The 19,610-nt window shown below is 47.7% G+C and overlaps 1 protein-coding gene across 3 annotated transcripts in view; it reads left to right on the forward strand.

Moving 5' to 3' along the window:
* LOC311004267 (cyclic AMP receptor-like protein A) overlaps positions 1 to 19,610 on the forward strand; it is a 56,537-nt gene that overhangs the window by 17,172 nt on the left and 19,755 nt on the right. For all 3 annotated transcript variants that reach the window (XM_083996253.1, XM_083996251.1, XM_083996252.1), the window contains 3 exons: positions 2,423 to 2,501; positions 6,095 to 6,142; positions 11,608 to 11,690. In XM_083996253.1, the coding sequence (XP_083852379.1) occupies positions 2,423 to 2,501; positions 6,095 to 6,142; positions 11,608 to 11,690 (210 nt within the window). The remainder of the gene's footprint in view (positions 1 to 2,422; positions 2,502 to 6,094; positions 6,143 to 11,607; positions 11,691 to 19,610) is intronic.

Here is a 19,610-nt window from a genome sequence, read left to right on the forward strand (position 1 = left end):
TCCAGGGTTTCCACCTCCGCTCACTACTGGCCCCTCTCTGCACCAGCTCTTGAAACCCCCACCCACCCACCCACCCACCACTGTATTTATCCATCTTTTTATCTCTCCGTCCCTACAGTCGATCTCCTGGTTGCAGCCTGTTCCTGCTATTCACTCTGCCCGTGACCTTCTCCCTCCTCCTGTCTTTTAATCACCCGCCGCTTCTTTCTTATTTCTGCTCTTTCTGGTCCTGACCTGCAATCTGCCATCATCCATCCACCTTTCCATCCTCACCTCTTTTTCATGTCTCCACGTTTATCATCCTCTGCCCACTCCAAAAAAATCCTCTCTTTCTCTCTTTTTCTCTCTTTCTCTGTCTCTCTCTGCCTCTATTTCATTACCTCTCTCTCTCATTCTTTCCCTCCCGTCTCCCTCTTCCTCTCCGCTCTTTCTCCGGGTAGCGCTCAGCTGTAGAGCACAGCGGACTCTAATGGCAGATCATTATCATGCTAATTAGAGCACTTTGTAGCTGCCGCCCGTCATTCTCTCCTCCTCGCAGCCCCCCCACCCCCTCCCACCCCACGCTATCGTTAAAAAGGCCAGCCCCCCTCCTCCCTCCCTCCCTCCCTCCCTCTCCCTTTTCCCCCTCCATCCCCGCCAACACCACCCCACCCCTCTCCGTCTCTCCATCATTAACGGGACGTGCGCTGGCGTAATTGGACGCTGTTTATTCCGCAGATCGGGTTATTAAATCACACCGAGGTGACGCTCGCGCAGGTCTCCCCTGAAACGCTTTCATCATTGTCCCATGCCATTATTGAGTCTGTGTGGAAGCGCGCGCACGCACACGCGCACACGCGCACACACACACACACACACATGTTCAAAGAGGGTATTCTTTGTATATTGATGTTCCCTGCAAGACGTGACTGAACACCATGTTTAAAGCAGCCTTTTCCCTTTCCCCTGTTTGCTGCTGTGACACAAAGACAAACCATCTCAGACTCCCCTGCCAATACAAAGTTTAATTTGAAAGTGATTAGTGAGTTTCTTCCGACCCCCGCAGGCTTGGATCACAAGTGCGGACAAAGTTAAATTAGGCCAAGGACCTATTTGCCTCTTTTTTTTTCAGATGCTTCAGAAAGATGCAATTTTTAGCCCAGAGTTTTCAGACACGGTATTGAACATTTATTCCCAATCCATTTTCCTCTGAAACAACTCGTGTCCCCGTGTTCGCCGGTCAGAGACCGACCCAGATTTCTCCCCTTTTAAATGTCAGACTTTTCTCCTCTGGATCATGATCGGGCCTATAATTACTCCTGGTGTTATTCGTCTGCACAATCCATTTATGCTCATCACGTAGAGGCGTTTGGTGCCAGGTGCTCAGGAGGACTTGAGTGTTGCACAGCACGGTCTCAACTGCTCGGAGTTACTGAGGCTGAACAGAGAAGTGGTGGCCAGGAACCTGTCTATCAAAGACAGACAAAAGGCCTGTTTCGTGATTACAGGGAGAGGCTGAAACTCCTCGGAGCTTACATCACCTCCCAGGAGCTTGCATAACACAAGACTGCCATTCCAACAAAGCCATCACCCCCGTTTCCCTCGCTCGTCTCGCTCTCTTTCATCCGCTCAGAAATGCCTGACATATTATTCTCCCCCGTGTCTCCGTTGATTGTCAACCCTTCATCCCGTAGGAATGCCACGCATTTCAGGTGTTGTGACTCTCGTGGCGTTGCCTTTTGTTCTCGGGTCTACCTCTATTCTCTCCTGGCTGAAATGACATGCAGTGCTGTCCAGAGGTGCTGAGTCAGGGCTATGTATGTACTGTGTCCGTCCACTGTCCACCACTACAACAGTCTTGCTTATATATATATATATAAATACACTTCAATGCACAGTTTATTTTAATGCTCTAGTGGTCAAACCCTAGGGAGGCAAAGAGAAAAAAGAGGCTTGTTTCATGTTTAAAACTGAAAAACAAGCACTAGCAAAGATTTTAATCGAAACATCGCATCAGAGCTTTAGTCCAGCTCTATAACACATCATATCTACAGACAATAGTCTTCTCAGGTTACAATCCTGCAGGAGGAATCTTATTAAATCAGTTTCCATGCTCTAATCTATTTAGAGGGCCGTCATATCAAAACATTAGACACCTGGTATGCTATTATGTTCTCCTATGGTATGTAAGCGCAAGTAGGATTTATGGTGCATTATTTGTGGATGGGAAAGTAAAGTTCTGTGTTTCTTTTTCGTTTGTTTTTGTCTTTTTTTCCGTTTAATATCGACATTTTCAGTTGCTCTACCCTGAGACCTCCTCCTCCACTGCCGCCACAAGGCCACAGAACGACGGCGGACGCAGTCAAAACAACAGGAATGGGCTTTTAATAACAATCCTCATTAGAAGTTTTCTCACTACCTGCTCGTTTCTGTGCTTTCGCAGATGGTACGTGCCTCTGTTCAGCCTCATCTTCCTGATGATCTGCTGCTACGCCAGGATCATCTGCGTGGCCAACGAGAGGGTGAGTGCCTCCCTGTGCGCCCACATGGCAGCAGCAGCAGCTCAACACAGTAGTGGCAATTAAGCCCAATCCAAATGCCTTGTGACCTTTTAGAGAACTGGCATTAGTGAAAGATAAGACAGGGGGGCTGTTTACATGTTCGTCCATTTCTGTACTCGGGAATAGTCGTGTAAAGAATTCCTCGTAAGAATCGAGTTGAGAAAAATCTGCCAACTAAGTTTATTTATGCAATATATTATGTCAAATTGAAATAAATAAGAATAAAATGACAGTGACAACAAGTGAAGAAACCCTCACAAAGCAGCAGCACCACACCAGTGACCTGCAGTTGTAAAGCTTTGGATCATGGTGACTTGGCAGAACAGCAATTGAGACACTTGTAAACGAGCCAACAGTTTAGCCAGATTGACTGGGCCACTGGCTCTGCATGTCAGGTCGAACATGCACACACAAGTGGGTCAAAGTTGAAAAACGAGGGAACCGGGAATAGTTTTGGGGAATAATTTCACAGTTTTCCTTTGTTTTCTGATACGATACATTCACCGGTAGTTGACCTCTTAAAACCTGTCTGACTGTCTGACTGCTTTTTGGTGAACATCCTCCATTTCCAGGTCTTTGTGAAGCAGAGTGTTCTTATAGCAGAACAGTAAAAATAAAGTGTAAAACTATAAAAGTAAGATCCAAGTTGATTAATAAGCCTGAATTAGTCTGTAAAGCTACAAATTATTCAGATCATGTAACATTGTGTGTGTAGAAACATTTATGTTTTTATGTCTTTTTCACACCTGTATTGCTCTATAAAATCAATACATATCTGTAGGGTTAGGTAGTGTCTTTTTTTTTTTTTTTTTACTGGGAGTGAGTGAGAAACTTTACTTCTATATCCTTATTAAGTGGTTTAAGTTTATTTATTAGGCAAAAATATCACCAGTCCAGCTATTCGGATGTGTTCATATTTTTAAATCCAGGAGGAAATGGTTCTAGTTGGTCAAACATGGTATTTGAAGATGTAATCGTGGCCTCAATTGGCTTTTTATATGATTGTGAATTGATCAGCTTTGGTTTTTAAAGTTGTTGGTTAGATAAATAGAAATACTTTAAGATGACACAATGCATATTTTCCCACTATTTCTCCAACAACGTTTTATTCATTCACCTCCACCAGAGCAAGTAAACCACTGATTAATCAATTAATCACTCATTTGATCTTCTTGGCAAGGTGCCCTGTAGTTTTCCATCGAACAGGGTGCAGTTGAAGCCCAGAGGCAGCATTCCACTTAGTTCACATAGATGCCATTCCCCTGATCCGGCAACGCCGCCCAATGTGCCTGCAGTGCCACTGGAATGGCACTGGCAAGCATGTGTTACAACAGTGTGTGTGTCTATGTGTGTGTGTGTGTCGGTTTCTGGTTGTGATTCATCAAAAACAGAACTAGAGGAAGGGAGAATCTGACTAAAGCCACACCACCAGACTCAGCCCCGAAGAGTCACCGGTGTTCTCTCTCTCTCTCTCTCTCTGTGTTGGGGTGTCAGAGTCCATGATGGGACGTTGAGACAGATTTAGCAGCAGATACAGCAGCCAGGCTGGAGACAGACGACATCAGAGACTGACAGCAGGTAGCTGGAGGGAAGAGGAAAAGAAAAGAGACACAGCTCTTTATCATGAATGTGATAAAAAAGAATGAATGGATGTAGCTGGTTTTCAACCTGCATCTCATCACTCATTCAGCTCACAGCGTTCAGCCGCCTCTCCTTTCTTCCTCTCTTCTCTGTCTTCCACCTTTCTCATTTCTCTCACCATCCTCCTCTTTTCCGCCTACATTTATCTCTCCGTCTCCCTTATCCCCCTCTCATTTTCCCTTCTCCCCCCACCCCACACACTCTTTTCCTCCCTGCCTTCCGTGTCTCTCTCCCTCTCCACCTTCTCTTCTGCCGTTTTGCTTTCTCTATCATATTTATGAAGAGCCCGAGCCTTATCTCTTTTTCAGCTGCAGGCTGTCTCACTTGAAAGAATTTCAAAAGCTTTGAAAGCAGGGTAGGTGGCGACGCAACGAGGGAAAGGGGATAAAGACGAGGAGGCAGAGAGAAGAGAGGCGGGATGTTAGTTGGACGGAGAAGTTTCTCCGCTCAGATAGGAAGAGAGAGAGAAGGGGGGGGCGGACAGACAGGGGGAATCGTGGGTGAAAATGACTCCGCGCCGCATTAGTTTACCAAATACAAATCATTTACAGTGGGATTATTTAGAAAAACACGGGCGCGATCAGAGTGACTGCGCAGGCTTTTACTAACCAGAGGGATTCAAAAGCTAATGAGTCATTATCAGGACAGACGGAGAGGTCTGAGAGAGAGGTGGTTTGTTTGTTTTACGAATGCGATTTGTACATGCCCACTCATTCCCTCCTAAGCCTCGTTCCTCAACACTTAACTGGTCGAATTGCTTGTTTTTCGGTGTCACGGCTTAAGCATGATTGCAACAAAAGCCCCGTATGCACGCCCGAGACCTGGCTGAGGCCTAATGATATTGCCACTTATTATCAGTGTGTGTTGATTTTGATGGATAGCGGTGCTCAGCGAGGAAAGCAAAGGTTGTTCTCTGGAACAAGTTCACTCTAATGACCAAATGGCTATAGCCCATTTTTTTTTCTCTTCTTCTTCCTATCTTGCACCGCACATACACACCATAGATTTACAATGAGAATCACGTCAGCGCAGAGAAACCATGGCAACATTGAGTTAATAAATAGCAGAACTGAGGAGCTGTTCGTCGTCATTCCCGCTGCCTTTTTGCATGTGTGTGTGTGTGTGTGTGTGTGTGTGTATGAAGCTCACACACAGGGGCCTCCAGAGATGTGGCTGTGATGTTACATAAACCTTCTGGCTTCCTACGACCACCACCCTCCTCCCCCTCCTCCTCCTCCTCTTCGTCCTCAGTGGCCCTCAACCTCTGTCCCACCCTTACAAATCCCAGTCTTGTGCATGGGTGTGTGTGCACGCCTCTATGTATGTGTATGTGTATGTGTATGTGTGTGTGTGTGTGTGTGTGTGTGTGTTCCCGCCCGTGTCTGTTGACATTTTCCCTGCACTCCCCCGGGAGAGGAGTCAGAGGAAGAGCGAGAAGTATTCCCACGATCTCTCCAGAGATCTCCGATCTGCCATGTTTGCTCCACTTTTTCCCTTCTTCTTTTACACTTCTTAAGAAATTTTCTCCCCCTCCTTTACACCCGTCGCCTCTCCTTGTTCTCTCTCATGTCATATTGTGTGCACTGAACCTGATCAGTTGCCTCTTTTTTTTTTTTTTTGCGAGGTGCCGTGAGCTTCCCTAGTTCCCGCACTCGGAGCTCCGCGCTCTGCTGTGAATTAGGCAGGGATGGGTGAGAAGGTGGTGGAGGGATTTTTTTGTGTTGGCGTTGTTTGTCTCAGCTTGTCACAGCAAGCTCCGACCTCTAAACTAAGAACCACTCCTGTCCTGGAAAAACACAACTGACTGAAATTATCGAATCACTGCACTTTCTCTCTTTTTTTTCTCCTTCTTTTCTTTCCAAGGAAGTGAGTGCCCTGACCTTCTCTTTCTGTTTTGTGTCTTTCCTGAGCAGATGCAGTCGTGGTTGGGAACCTTCAACCCAGAGAGGGAGAGACGAAAGGTAATGGCCGCCCTGACCGTCACATTTCTCTGCACACACACACACACACACACACACACACACACACACACACACACACACACACACGTACACATGGAGCGTGAGGATTAGAGTGTGTGCAGGATTAGCTCTTGCGGTCACGCTGGGTAGGTGTCAAACACAGCAGGGAGAAATTTGACCTCTTGACTCCCCTCCAGTGTGTGTGCGCTTGAGCATGTATATAAATGTGGCCATGCACTGAAGTGTGTGTGTGTGTGTGTGTGTGTTTGAATCTGCTCGCTGCAGTGCCGCTCCACTCTGTTCCTGACCTTACTGAATTAGCAGGGAATGGAAGAGGAGGAAAAAAAAAAGAGGAGCTATATATAAATTAAACTCCTGCCAGTAGAGGACCGACACCTCGACACACTGATCCCTGCACGCCGCTGAAGACGACCCTTCATTATGTCCGCATTGGTTGTTTGCACCGGCCCAGACGAGGCCAACATGATGCTGCTGCTGCTTCACTGTGCGATTTTCATTTTGAGATAGCGGCCCATGCTGGTGTTCCCTCCCCCACAACACAAACACACACATGGTGGGTTGGGAATCACCGGGGGCCCAATGATACGATATTTCCATGAAACTCAAATCACGATATAACATTTTTGGGATTTAAAACATGTTGCAATATCCTGAATATTGAAATAATATATGCTGCTCATATGTTGCAAACTATTACCTTTTTTCACAAGAGCAAATTCTGTCCCTAAATCCCATTGATACCTGGCGTCCGTGTGTCGATGCTGTTGCTATGCGAAATATCCCCTCACCGACATTAAGAGCGAACTCACGCTAACCGGTAAAAGGGATAGTTAAACATTTTGGCGAATTGGCGTAGCTCTGAGCAGCTCGCGACTCTGCTCCGTCGTTCTAAAAATAGCTTGCACCGACAATTAAAGGTGACGAACCTACTGCTAAAACTACAGGGATTATGACAATGGGCCAGTTTGCCAAAATGTTGAACTATCCCTTTAAATATGCACCAGAAATGTGTCGTCGTTTACCTCAGTGGGCACAGAGGCTATAGTCCTCGCTGCAGTGGCCCTGGTTTGATTCCAGTCGTGGCCCTTTGCTGCATGTTGTCCTCCCATTTCCTGTCCCTCTCTCTGACCGTCCTGTCAATAAAGGTGTAAAAGCCCAATAAAATACAGAATAATAAACGCAAATAAAAAATGTGCACAAGCAGCATTTACTTCTTGCTGTCCAGTGTGGCCGTGCAGAGCAGCTATAAACACCTGATTTGCAGTGCAGTCATACAACCGCTGGCACTAACTCGTTCTAGTCGAGCGCAACTTGACCCGTACTCTTCTGGAGCTCTGGAGGGAACTCTTCCCGACGTCTGAAAAAATAACCCAAGGTTATCTCGGCACGGGCTTCAACACAGCAAATGTATACAGAAGAGAAAGTCTGCTTTAAAAAAAAAACGAGGGGTGATGTCCAGTATTTTTTAGAGTTTGATCCAAACTTAGGGTCAAAACTTTGAATATCTTCTCTTTGACTGTTTTAAAAGCTTTTGCTTGACTCCTGGCTGCAGACACTTTTCATTCATTAAAATGTGAACTTAAGTTCTGCTTAATCATACCGTCCTCCACAAGGGTTGTGATTGCAAAGTGTTGCAGGGCGACTCCTGAATAGATAAATGTCTGACAGCAGCGATCCTGCTTTTAGTTGCTGTTGCCGACTGCCCCTCCCCCCTCCCCTCTGCTCTGTTGTTGCTCCTCCAGCCTGCAGGGTGAAGGGTGGAGGGCAGGTTAGGGTTAAGGTTATGTAGATGCTGCCCCTAAGTGGCAGATGTAATTACTGCACACTGAACTGGCGTAACCCTCAACCAGTGACGTTGGTGTGCATGAATGTGTGGCAACAACAACACACACACACACACACACACTCGCACGTGCACACGCTGTTCATGTGGGCTAATTGCTATGTGCAGCACAGAGTGTAAATAAGTCAGCAGTGGTTTTTATCACACTCTCAGTTTCCTCGTGTTTCTCTTTCCCAGTCGCTCTCCACGTTTCCATCTGTTTTTCTGTCAGCCTCTCACTCTGCTCTGTCTCTCTCTTTTCCCCCCTCTCTTTCCCTTCTTCTCTTATTTTCTCTCCCTCTCTCCGTCTCCATCGCTCTCTCTCTCTCTCCTGTACCCAGCATGAATAAAGCAGCAAGCCAGGTTCATGGACATGAATATTTATGAGAGTTTATGCACGCGCTGCAATGCTTTAAAACAACAACAACAGCCTGCCTGATTGTGCTTGCAAAGCCAGCCAGCTCTGGCTCGTGTGTGTCTGTGTATGCGTGTACTTGTGTGTGTGTGTTTGTCGTGTGTGTGTGTGTGTGTGTGTGTGTCGTGTGTGTGGCAGCAGGTGTAAACCAGAGAAAGCGATTCCTGCTGGGTGTCTGAAGACCGCTGGCTCTGGTGATTTCCATTCACTTTGTCAAATCTCCCTCCCTCTGCGTCTCACATGTTCTCTGTTACTATGTCACACGCTCGTGCACGCGCACAACGCACGTGCACACTTTTTTATTCTCCAAGCTGACACTTATAGGTTTCCTATGTTCGTCATCCTCGATCTTTTTCTCTCTCGCTCTGTCTTTCTCTCTCTCTGACTCAGCCTAACCCTAACCATCACGACATATATATGTGTGTATGTGTGAGAGAGTGAATCTGGCTGAAGTGATGACATATGTAACCAGTGTGGGCAGTTATCAGGGCCATCAGTCACATGGTTGTGACACATGTCTGTATGTGTGTCTTTAGCAATTTGTTTGTGGTCATGCATGAGTACACACGCCCTCTGAGCGTCACAGGGTCCTGCAGTAGCACAGGTCAGAGTGAGGAGATTCATAAAAGAGTATTTAAGTCACACACACACATGCACGCACACATATACACCTTTAACCACATTTGCACAACTGCACACACAGCAGCAGCTCAGTCCTGTCGGGTAGCAACAAAGCTGGCTGTGCAAACAGCGAGCTGCTTGTTCGTTATCTTCCCAGGGTGTTTGTTTACTGAGCCACACAAGCTTTGCCTTGAGTCACAATGTGATGTGTCTGCTGCTGTGTGTGTGTGTCTGTACAGATGTGTGCGTTTGTAGCCGCACGCCGCAGCCTTGCCTTGTGTCCTAAGGAGTCTTATCTATTCTCCGCGCCCGTGTATCCTCACTTATCTACCTAAGTTTTTAATTTACACGTCACCAACATCCGGAGGAACTCGGTCACAAGGACAGTTGGGTTTGTCTCTGAAGGGCTCTTCACAGAGACAAAACACACACACACACACACACACACACACACACACACACACACACACACACACTGTTTTGATGGATAATCAGCAGCACTACTCAGCAGTATTCCTGATTGATCTTGGGGTCTCGCTCATTCCCAATAATCTTTGCGCAGGTCAATATATATCACCAGGCAGAATATATCTCGCCAAAAAGGTCAGTTTGATTTGGAGCTTTCGATCGTATCACATGATCTTCCTCTGTGTGCAGCAGCCGTCATGGGATGTAGGCGCTCACACGTCACGTATTCAGAGCGTTATATAGCTTTTCATTGATAGTGGCGTTAAAAAAAAAAAAAAAAAAGGTTCAGAAACGCGCGTCACATCGTGAGAAAATCCCTGCAGATGTAGACGATCATCACGATGAAAAATATCTTGTGTCTCACAGGAGAAAAATGTTCTCTGTGAAATTTTATTAAAAATCTTTTTACTTGTTGAATTTCTCTCCCAAAAAAAAGAAAAGAAGACGTCCTTGAATTCTCTGCACAAGTGCATTTGAGGAAACCTGAAGCTGTTATTTTTAGACTCGGTTGAGCCTGAGCCTCGGAGATGAGGGGGCGCGGAGGACGGAGGGTGGTGGATGACACGGTCCGCTCCCCCCTCTCCCCCCCCTCCCCCCGTAACCCTCTGTAATCTAGCGTGCGTCATTAATGTTGGGACCACTGTGCCCGCTGCACATAATTACGGTTTCATTGCCCCTCTGCTTCCCGAGCAGTGCAGGGGTCTCTGACACAGGAGGACTGTAATTAAAAACAAGAGGCTCTTCCTCCTCCTCCTCCTCCTCCTCCTCCTCCTCTTTCGCTGTTATTCCACATCCTGTCCCCTTACGAAGTGGAATTCCTCACATGCCTGTCTCCACACCTCACCTATATTTTATCTGAGATCTCTTGGCTCGCTGTGCGTTCCTGTAAACCCAGCCACACTTCCCCCCACACGCTCACTTGCAAATCTCACTTATTCTTTTTTTTTTTTTTTTTTCTATGGAGCATCCTTTAGCCTCCTGGCTTCCCGTTATCCTCCACACACACACTCACACACACACTTGAGATGACAATAGGCAGAGCCTGACATGGCCAGTGATGTCAGAGCGTCCCGTAATAACAGACACTAATAGGTCTTAATGTTTTGCCTCTGGGTCACGCTGTTACAGATCATGACGTTGAAGTATGACGGGTCTCTCGTCAGCTGATCACATACAGCCAGGCATACGTTGCACGTTTTAAAAAACTCTTTACATTCAATACCAACCCACCACCAGCACACACACACATATATATAGATACAATACCACCGGGGGCTCTCGTGATATTCATTGGAATTGTTTAAAATGCCTGCGTTAGAGCCTGCACGCCTCAGGGTCTTTCTGGTGAGTAATTAATTTCCAGCATGTGGGGGTAGAGACCAGAGCTCGTGGGCCTGCCTCCTGGCTCCTGACTGTGCGTCTATGTGTGTGTGTATGTGTGTATGTGTGTATGTGTGTATGTGCAAGAGAGAGAGAGAAAAAAAAGAAAAGAAAGAGAGGCTTTACGCTGGCTCGGCTACTGCGTCCTAGCCTGGGGGGAGGAGGGGGAGGAGGAGGAGGATGGAGGGGGAGGAGGAGGGGGAAACAGCACAGCGCAGAAAATCGATCCAGGGGCCGCTGCTTCTCAGCCTCTTCCGGACGCAAGAGTCCTCCTCTCCGGGGAATTAGATAACGGCTTGTAAAAGCTCTCCACCGGCAGGCAGGCAGGCAGGCAGGCAGGCTCTCCCCCTCCTCGACTCTGAGATGCTGCCGCTGCCGCATCTCTCCGTCTTCCTGCCCGCCCGCCCGCCTCTCCTGCTGCTTGTCCACAAGATATTGAATTCATCCCGTTCACATTACAGCGTAAAAAAAAAAAGAAAAAATGAAAAAAAGAAAGCATTGGCTTCCATTTTAATTGGAATCCACGTTTCTTTTCATAACAGTGTGGATATTGCGTATTATCAGCAGGTTAATATTTTATTAGGTTTTAATTGGCCTTTTGTTGTTTGCTTCAGTGCAATGATCTCCCAGTTAAAACTCTGTGTGTACAATACTACATATGTGTGTGCGTGTGTCTGTGTGTGTGTGTGGTTCCCTCCATGCACATGGCTCAGTGGTCACTGGTCTCTCCTCCTGCAGGTCTCCCTGGCCGAGGAGATCAAGCCGCTGAAGTGGTATCCCTCCGTCTACCTGCTGGTGTCCATCTTCCCCCTCATCAACAGGTAACACACACAAGATAGAGACGCACCTGCTCTATACCTCTAACACGCACACACACACGGACACGCACGCTGCTGCTGTTTTATTTGCATGCTGTCTTATCTCCTCACAACCCGTCACTCCTCCTCCATCCCCCCCTCTCTCTCTCTGTCTCCCTCTCTTATCTGAACTCTCACGAAGCTTTGCTCTCTCTCTCTCTCTCTCTCTCTCTCTCTCTCTCTCTCTCTCTCTCTCTCTCTCTATGGCAGCACGAACAGTGAGGTGTGTGTGTATCTGTGTGTGTTAGAGGTATAGAGCATTTTATTGGCTTTTTTAAAACCTGGGCTTCATCGACTGAGGGGTTGGTGGGAGGCGGAGAGTGGTCCAGTAAATGATAACCCTGGTGCTGTTATTACTCTCTATACCCCCCCTCTCTCTCCGTCCTTCCTTTATTCGCTACTGCTCTCTCTCTTTCTCTCTCTCTCACCCACTACCCCTCCCTCCCCCTTTCCCTCCCCTCCTCCACGCTGAACCGGTGTGATTGACAGGTCAGGGTTACTAAGTGATTAGCTGCGGCGGCTCTGCTTGTCGCCACGGCGATGTAGGCGGAGACACAGGTCAATTACAGGGTCAACGTCTTTCAAAGGCTCCGCTCTAACCCCCTGCCCCCCCTCCCCTCCCCTCTCCTCCCTCTCCCCCCCTCTCCGCCCCTCACCTCCCACCACAATCTCTCCTTCCTTCCCCCCTTCACCTTTCCATCTATTCACCCATCCCTCCTCCCTCCCTCCCTCCTTCCCTCCTGCGCCCCCCGACTGTCGACTGATGAAGATGACAAACTGCATCCTGCGCTAACCCCAAAACGCCCTCCTCTCTTCCTCCCCTCCCTCCCCTCTTCCTATCCTTTCCTTTCCTCCGTGAATGTCACTTTCTCTTCCCCTCTCACTCTTTTTTTTTACACTCAAAAACGTCTTTCTCGCATCAGCCAGCCCCCCTCCACCACCACCACCACCTCTTTATTTCCACTCGAGCTCCCCGTCTTCTGTGTTTTTATGTCAGCTCCCCACCTCTTCCTCCTCCCCCTCCTCCTCCTCCTCCGCCGCCACTTTTCCTATCCTCCGCGCCACACAAAGCCTCTCTCTCTCTCTCTCCCTCTTGAGCAAACAAGCCCTCGCTCTCTCACTCAGCTCTGCTCCGCGCGCTGCCTTTCTCCAGAGAGCGAACGAGGAGAAAACGGGAATGAATTGCTCTCTCGTCGTCGTCGTCGTCCTCCTCCTCCTCCCCCTCCCTCCCTCCATCCTCCCCCCAATCCCTCTCCTCCTCCCCCTCCTCCTCCCTCATTCAGCAGCGCTGGCTGTATACATCTCCGGCTCCTATTAATTTGTTAGCCTCCCCTCCATCTCACCCCTTCCTCTGCTCCCCTCCTCTCCCCTCCCCTCCCCTCCCCCATGGCTCATAACCTCCTCCGCCTTCCCTTCCTTCCCTCTTTCTCCATCTCTCCCTCCTTCCTTCCCTCCCCTCCGCTGAGTGCTGGAGTGTGTAAAGTGTTTGTCACGGTGCCGTGCCGATGTCGCTGTGCTCTGCCGTGTGGAAGCGGCGCACGCGGGCAGACAGCCTCTAGTGTGTGTGTGTGTGTGTTTTGCTGCACGCGTGCGTGAGCGTGTGTGTGTGTGTGTGTGTGTGTAGGCGGGTGGTTGGCTTCGTGTCAAGGCGAATGTGCTGTCTCTGCTTGTTGCCATGTGTGTGCGTGCAGTGCGTGTGTGCGCACTTGTTTGTCTGCCTCGACTGGAGTGTGTGCGCTTTTCTGCGTGTCTATGAGTATTCCCGTGTGTTTGTATATGTGTGTGCGTGCGTTTTTAATATTTTGTGTATGTGTGCCGCGCGCGTGTGTGTGTGTGTATGTGTGTGTCTGAGTGGGGGATTATTTCTATCTGAGCTCCAAAGCCTCCTAAACAGGGCTTAGAGAGACGGCCCAGGGCAGCAGCTAAAGCCGTTGGGTAGAGCTCTCTCTCTCTTTCTCTCTCTCTCTCTGCTCCCTCTCTTTCTCCCCCTCCCCTCTCTCTCTCTCCATCTCTCTCTCTCTCTCTCTCTCTCCTCCTCCTCTCTCTGCCATTTCTCCCTGCCCTGATCCATTGCGTTAATACACAGACACTCCCACACACAAACACTCTCTTGTTTTGGCCTTCATCTGCTCTGCTACCACACACACACACACACACACACACACACACACACACACACACAGAGGCTGTAACGCACGCACGCAGACAGTCACACGCCACACGCAATTTTAATCTGTTCCAAATGCACACTGGTAAATGTGTTAATTCGACACCAGCTGTTGCGAATTGGAATGGGAAAGCGCTCCTACTTTTTTCCTCGCCCGCGCTCTCACACACATGCGTGGAGGAATCATTATACATCATTTTACCGTGCACCACATCCCCACATCTCCACATCTCTCTCTCCCTCCTCTCTTCTCTTCTCTTCTCGCTCTTCCTCATTCACGATCCCCTCATTTTTGGCAACACAAAAGTAGCACCAGACACTCGCACCTCAGCACTTATCCCTCCTCCTTCTCCTCCTTCTTCCTCTTCCCCTCTCCCTCTCTCTCTCTCTGCCACTTAAATCTCTCCCCTCCTTGTGTGTGTGTGTGTGTGTGTGTGTGTGTGTGTGTGTGTGTGTGTGTGTGTGTGTGTGTGTGTGTGTGTGTGTGTGTGTGTGTGTGTGTGTGTGTGTGTAACCACTGCCCGGGCACGACTAGAGTTTTCACAGTCTGCTTCTCACATCACCTCCCCTGTGTGCTTTATGGTGTGGGTGTGTGTTTGTTTACAAGGCTTGTCTAGATTCCTACTGTGCGCGCTTGTACGCCTGTTTGCATAAATAAACCCTCTCCTCGGAACCTTAGCTGCCGATTTCTGCGGCGCTGCGCGGCTTGATGAGCAAGTGCTCCTCCTGGACAAGCCTGCTCGTCTTTTACGAGGACGTTTTTTCTCTCCTTTAACACCCTCCCCTCTTTTTTTCTTTTTTTTTTCTTTCCCCAGTTTGACACCAAGCGGCGAGAAACCTCCATCCATTCCCCTCCTTCCTATACCTCGTCTTTCAGGCTTTGTTTAGAAGCTCTAACCTCTAACTACTTGCCTTGGAGCAATCAACCTTAGGTGCCTTGCAGAGGGTGTGTGTGTGTGTGTGTGTATGTATGTGTGTGTTTCGGTGTGAATAGATTGGCCCTGGCGGCGGGGCTTGAACCAGTGATGTGTCTGTAACCTTGAGTTCACCCTGTCGCTCCAGGAGGCTGCTTGCATCCTCCCAGTTATTCTCGGTTTCCCTCGATGCTGCGTGTGGGTTTCGTGGTGTGTACGGGCCTATACGTGCTTGCATGCAGGGGGATTTTTTTTTTTTGTACGGGCTCCCTACAGCGTCTAAGCCTCCTGCCTTTCTCTGGAGGAGATCTGATTTCCCTGCTCCAGGCGAGCAGCAAGAACAAGACAAGCGCGTGCATGTGTGTGTGCTTGTGTGTGTGTGTGTGTGTGTGTGTGCTTGCAGGCTCTTGTGTGTGTTTTCTTCTTTTTTTTTGCTGCACACGCGCAACCCGGGCCAGGCAGACCTTCCCCATCTCCGTTCTGCACTTTGAAAAACGAGGGAGGAAATCTCAGAGCAGCAGTTATTATTCATCCCTCAAAGAGAACGGGGAGGAGGCGGAGGGGGGGGAGGAGGAGGGAGGGAGGGTGGGAGGAGGGAGGGGAGGGGATGGATGGAGGGAGGAAGAAAGAGAGAGAGAGCCAAACGGGAGGGATGAAGGGAGGCGGGGTGGAGAGGGGGGGGGGATACATTAACTCTTATCTCACTGTATTCGGCTTTCTGCATCCCAGGATGCGCTCTTTCTCTCCCTCTCTCCTGCTCTCCTGCTCTCCTGCTCTCTCCTTCCTTTCTACATTGCCTTCCTTCCGTTCCTCGCCTCTCTACGCCTCTCGGAATATCTTGCATTCAGCGCATGGATGCCGTGTGTGTGTGTGTGTGTGTAGGCTGGTGTGTGGTTTGTACTGTATAGCCTAATGTCTTTTGTGGTGTATTTTGTTTACTTGAACAAGTGAGCTCCTCAGATGCTGAAAGGCTCCAACTCTCCTCTCTGTTTATCTGCAAGCTTCTTTTCTTTTTTTATTATTATTATATTCATCTATCGCTTCACATTCAATTTACTGTATGAGAGTGTCAGCGATGGCCTGCTTACTAAAATAAGTTTTGAACTCGATGTAGCATGCAGGTATTTGGTGTTTGTTTTTTTGTTTTTCTAGTTCAGGTGAGAGTGGGTCAACAGCAAAGTCTGGATCAGCTCAGTTTGAATATGATTTTAAACAATTTTAAAGGTACATTGTGTAGGAATTACGCCCATCTAGCGCTGCGGTTGTATATCGCAAGCAACTCAATCGTATTTTTCCTGCTGCATTCACTTGAAATTGGGCAGACGGCAGATGGACGACAGCCGCTGCACGTAATGGCATAAACAAGCCTCTATGTAAACAAGTGGCCCGTCAGCACGAGGCAAAACAATACACATGACAATATGTTGTCATGGCGATGTCGTTTTACCGGCTTTCTCTCAACTTCTGTGACTAAAATGACATCTGGTTTGTTACCGACGGCCGTCTGTCCGACTGCACGTGAATGCAGGTTTCCTACCGTCACACTCCCACTGAACAGCCAGCACCGAGCTTACCCGCTCCATGTATATATGAATGATATGAACGGCAAATTCAGAGCTTACCGGAACACTTCAGTTTGTTTTAATGAAAAACAGACTTTTGAACGAAATAATCGATTTTCGTGAATAGATAACAGGAGAAGTTACACAATGTCCCTTTAAAGCCAGCACATAAAGAAATCACTGCACTGATTGTCAGTTCTGATATTTCCACAACATGGCATATTCCTCACTCTCATTACACACAGATAACACACACACACACACACACACACACACTCACACAAAAAAACAAATCCTCACAAATCAAAGATGCCTGTTGAGCGGGACGACCGCCCTGATTGCGTGATGTGTGATAGCGCCAGCCACATACGGCCTGTGTGCGCAGCCCTCTAGATAATATTTGGTAGATATACGATCGTGCCTACTGTGTGTGTGTGCCCACGTGTGTGTCTTTGTATCTCCGGCAGTGGTCGTTGTGTGTGTGTGTAACCGAAGACTTTGAGCCCAGTTGCTATTCGTCTCCCACTGAGCAGCAGCGACGCTCCGCTATTAATCCCTGTTTAGCGACACAGAGAGTTGGCCTACAGGGCTGTGTAAAGTGCAAACACACACACATACATAGACACACACAGGGCAGGCATCCACACCAAAGCTGGACACACACACACACACATAACCACTGAAGCTTTTCAGTCATTAACGTAGCGGTGCAGATATAAAAAAACTCCCATATACATAAATAAAGGCATATGTGCACATGCTTATGCATCGATATACAAACATTAACACACATATACATACAGGCAAATAAACTATATACTGACCCATTAATCCCAATAGACCTACATGTAAACCACATGAAGCACGTTCTCCTTCTGCGGATGAACAAACTACATCCATGCAGCCACATATAGGCGTATACATACATACATGCATACATACATGCACAGACATATGGTAGCCTATACGCACGCAAATGCTAAAGGAGATTCTAGATAACCTCCCTCACACACACTTGGGCACGTGCACACATTCACAGGCGCATGCAAACACAAACACATACACGCAGACACACACACACTGACACACACACACACCCTGCTCCCCCTCCCTCTGCTCTTTCAGGCACGTCTTTAAATATTCATCACTCTGGCTGCTCTGAGAGTACCGTAAACGCTGCCTCACACTCCAGGGAATCGCTAAAGCCTACTCTATCATCTGCTCTCCCTCCCTCCTCTCTCTCTCTCTCTCTCTCTGTCTCCCTCTCTCTCTCTCCTACACACACACACACACACATTCGCGCACGCACATTTCCAGCCATAGGCACTCATAAGGACGGACTCACGCGCAGACACTCAAAGGCACAGCCAGTGGCATCGTCGCTGGGCTCGCAGGCACAAGCACATGAATCAGACGCAGGGAAAACATGCGCGCCGATGTACAATTAACAGATTTTAGTGCGTGCGTGTGCGTGTGTGTGTGTGCGTGTTTGTGTGTCCGTGTGTTAACTGGCTGCTCCCAGCACAGAGGGCTGAGTGGTGTTGTGTTCCAGGAAACAGGATGTCTCTTTGTTTGGGTTTTATTCTGTTGGTGAACGAGCCGCTTCAGTCCCCAGGGTTTGTGTGTCCCTCTTTGTCTGATGGTGTTTGTGTGTTTGTGTGTGTGTGTGTGTGTGTGTGCAGGCATCTATGCAGGTGTGTGTGTTGGCATGCACTCACATGTTCATATGTGTGTGTGTGTTGTTTCTGACCAACATGCCTGCCTGTTTGTGTGTTTCAGCCTGATTCCAGATATATTAGGTTAAATGTTGGCACGAAGGGTTGACAAGAAGTGTGTGCGTTTGTGTAGGCTGAGCAGCATATGTGTGTGTTTAGGCTGTGTAATGTGTGTTAAGATATTTTCAAACCCATTTTTCGCTCACGGATACTGACTCTAATACCTGAACTTATGAACACTGATCCGAAACCGATGTGATAAAAAACAGTCGTACAGCCACAATGAACCCTGCATGTATGTACGTATGTGATATGAAGTCATCATTACCGTAGCCTGTGACGTGGCTCAGGTTAAAATCCTTGGTAAAATATGAACAAACACATGAATGATCCACAGTAACATTGGTCCCCTTGCTTTTATCTGGATCAAAAAGTTTGAAACAGCATCGATCATTTACAGTTTTGCTTGTACTAATCGTTCTCTAACAGTGTTCATTGATTCTGTCAACACTTGGTCCGTGGCAGCCAAAGTATTTTAGGTTTTGAAATGAGATCCACAATTGCGAAACATCTCCCTTCATAGTTACCAGTTAAATAAAGGGAAGCAAAAAAAGTTTTTTCTTTTTTCTGACTAACAGCAAAACTTACGGTTTCTGTTCTTTCTTGATGTGATTGGCAATTACCCGTGTGGAAATCAGATTTCTCAACTTTGCGTTGTTAAGTTGTTGTGTTCTGTTTTTTCCTTTTTTTGTTTGTTTGTTTGATAATTTCTAGATGCTACTCAGAAAATGGGCCATTTCCTGATTTTAGTTTTCTAATTTCCAAAAAAAAAAAAAAAAAAAAAAAATTGGTTGGCTGCCAAGTACACTGACCTTACTGCTGCAGGCTGTCTCACACCGACGCTCTCTGGCTTAATTCTGCTCGTCTTGTCTCGCTGTGTTCATCTCGCTCTCTGACTCAATGAATATCACGTGACCAGTGCTGATGATAAGCTGCGCCGGATAAAATGGAAAGACTGGTAATGATGTGCTAATTTTCAATGATTAAAAAATGCCGTGAGTCCAGGTTCAGATGGGACAGCATCTGGGTTTGATGTCCCAACCACTGTCCGTCTGTCATTGACCTCTGCTTAAGAGGTAACACAGTTTAGATACATGATGTTATTGACCGACATAGGTTCCTCTTTGCATTTCTATAACAGAATCTGCCAGTGGCTATAGAAACTATAAACTATACAGTTTCTTAGTTCATTACATAAATAGTTCATTACATAAAATCAGATTGGTGCATAGATTTGCATGTTGTCTGATTCCCAACTAACTCTAGTGGGTGTGTGTTGTGTTGTGTGTCTGTGGGTGTGGATGGAGTAGGAGCCGTCTCCTCTGCTGTGACAGTTACCCCCATTTTTTACAAGATGATCAAAGCGGTGTGCGTTCCGGTTTTCAGTTGTAAAACACACATGCGAACCGTGGGGTTTGTTTAGATACAGATACTCTATTCTCAGTGGGGGAAAAAAACACTCACAT

Source organism: Trachurus trachurus, assembly GCF_905171665.1.
Source record: "Trachurus trachurus genome assembly, chromosome: 21".
Taxonomy (NCBI): Eukaryota; Metazoa; Chordata; class Actinopteri; order Carangiformes; family Carangidae; genus Trachurus; species Trachurus trachurus.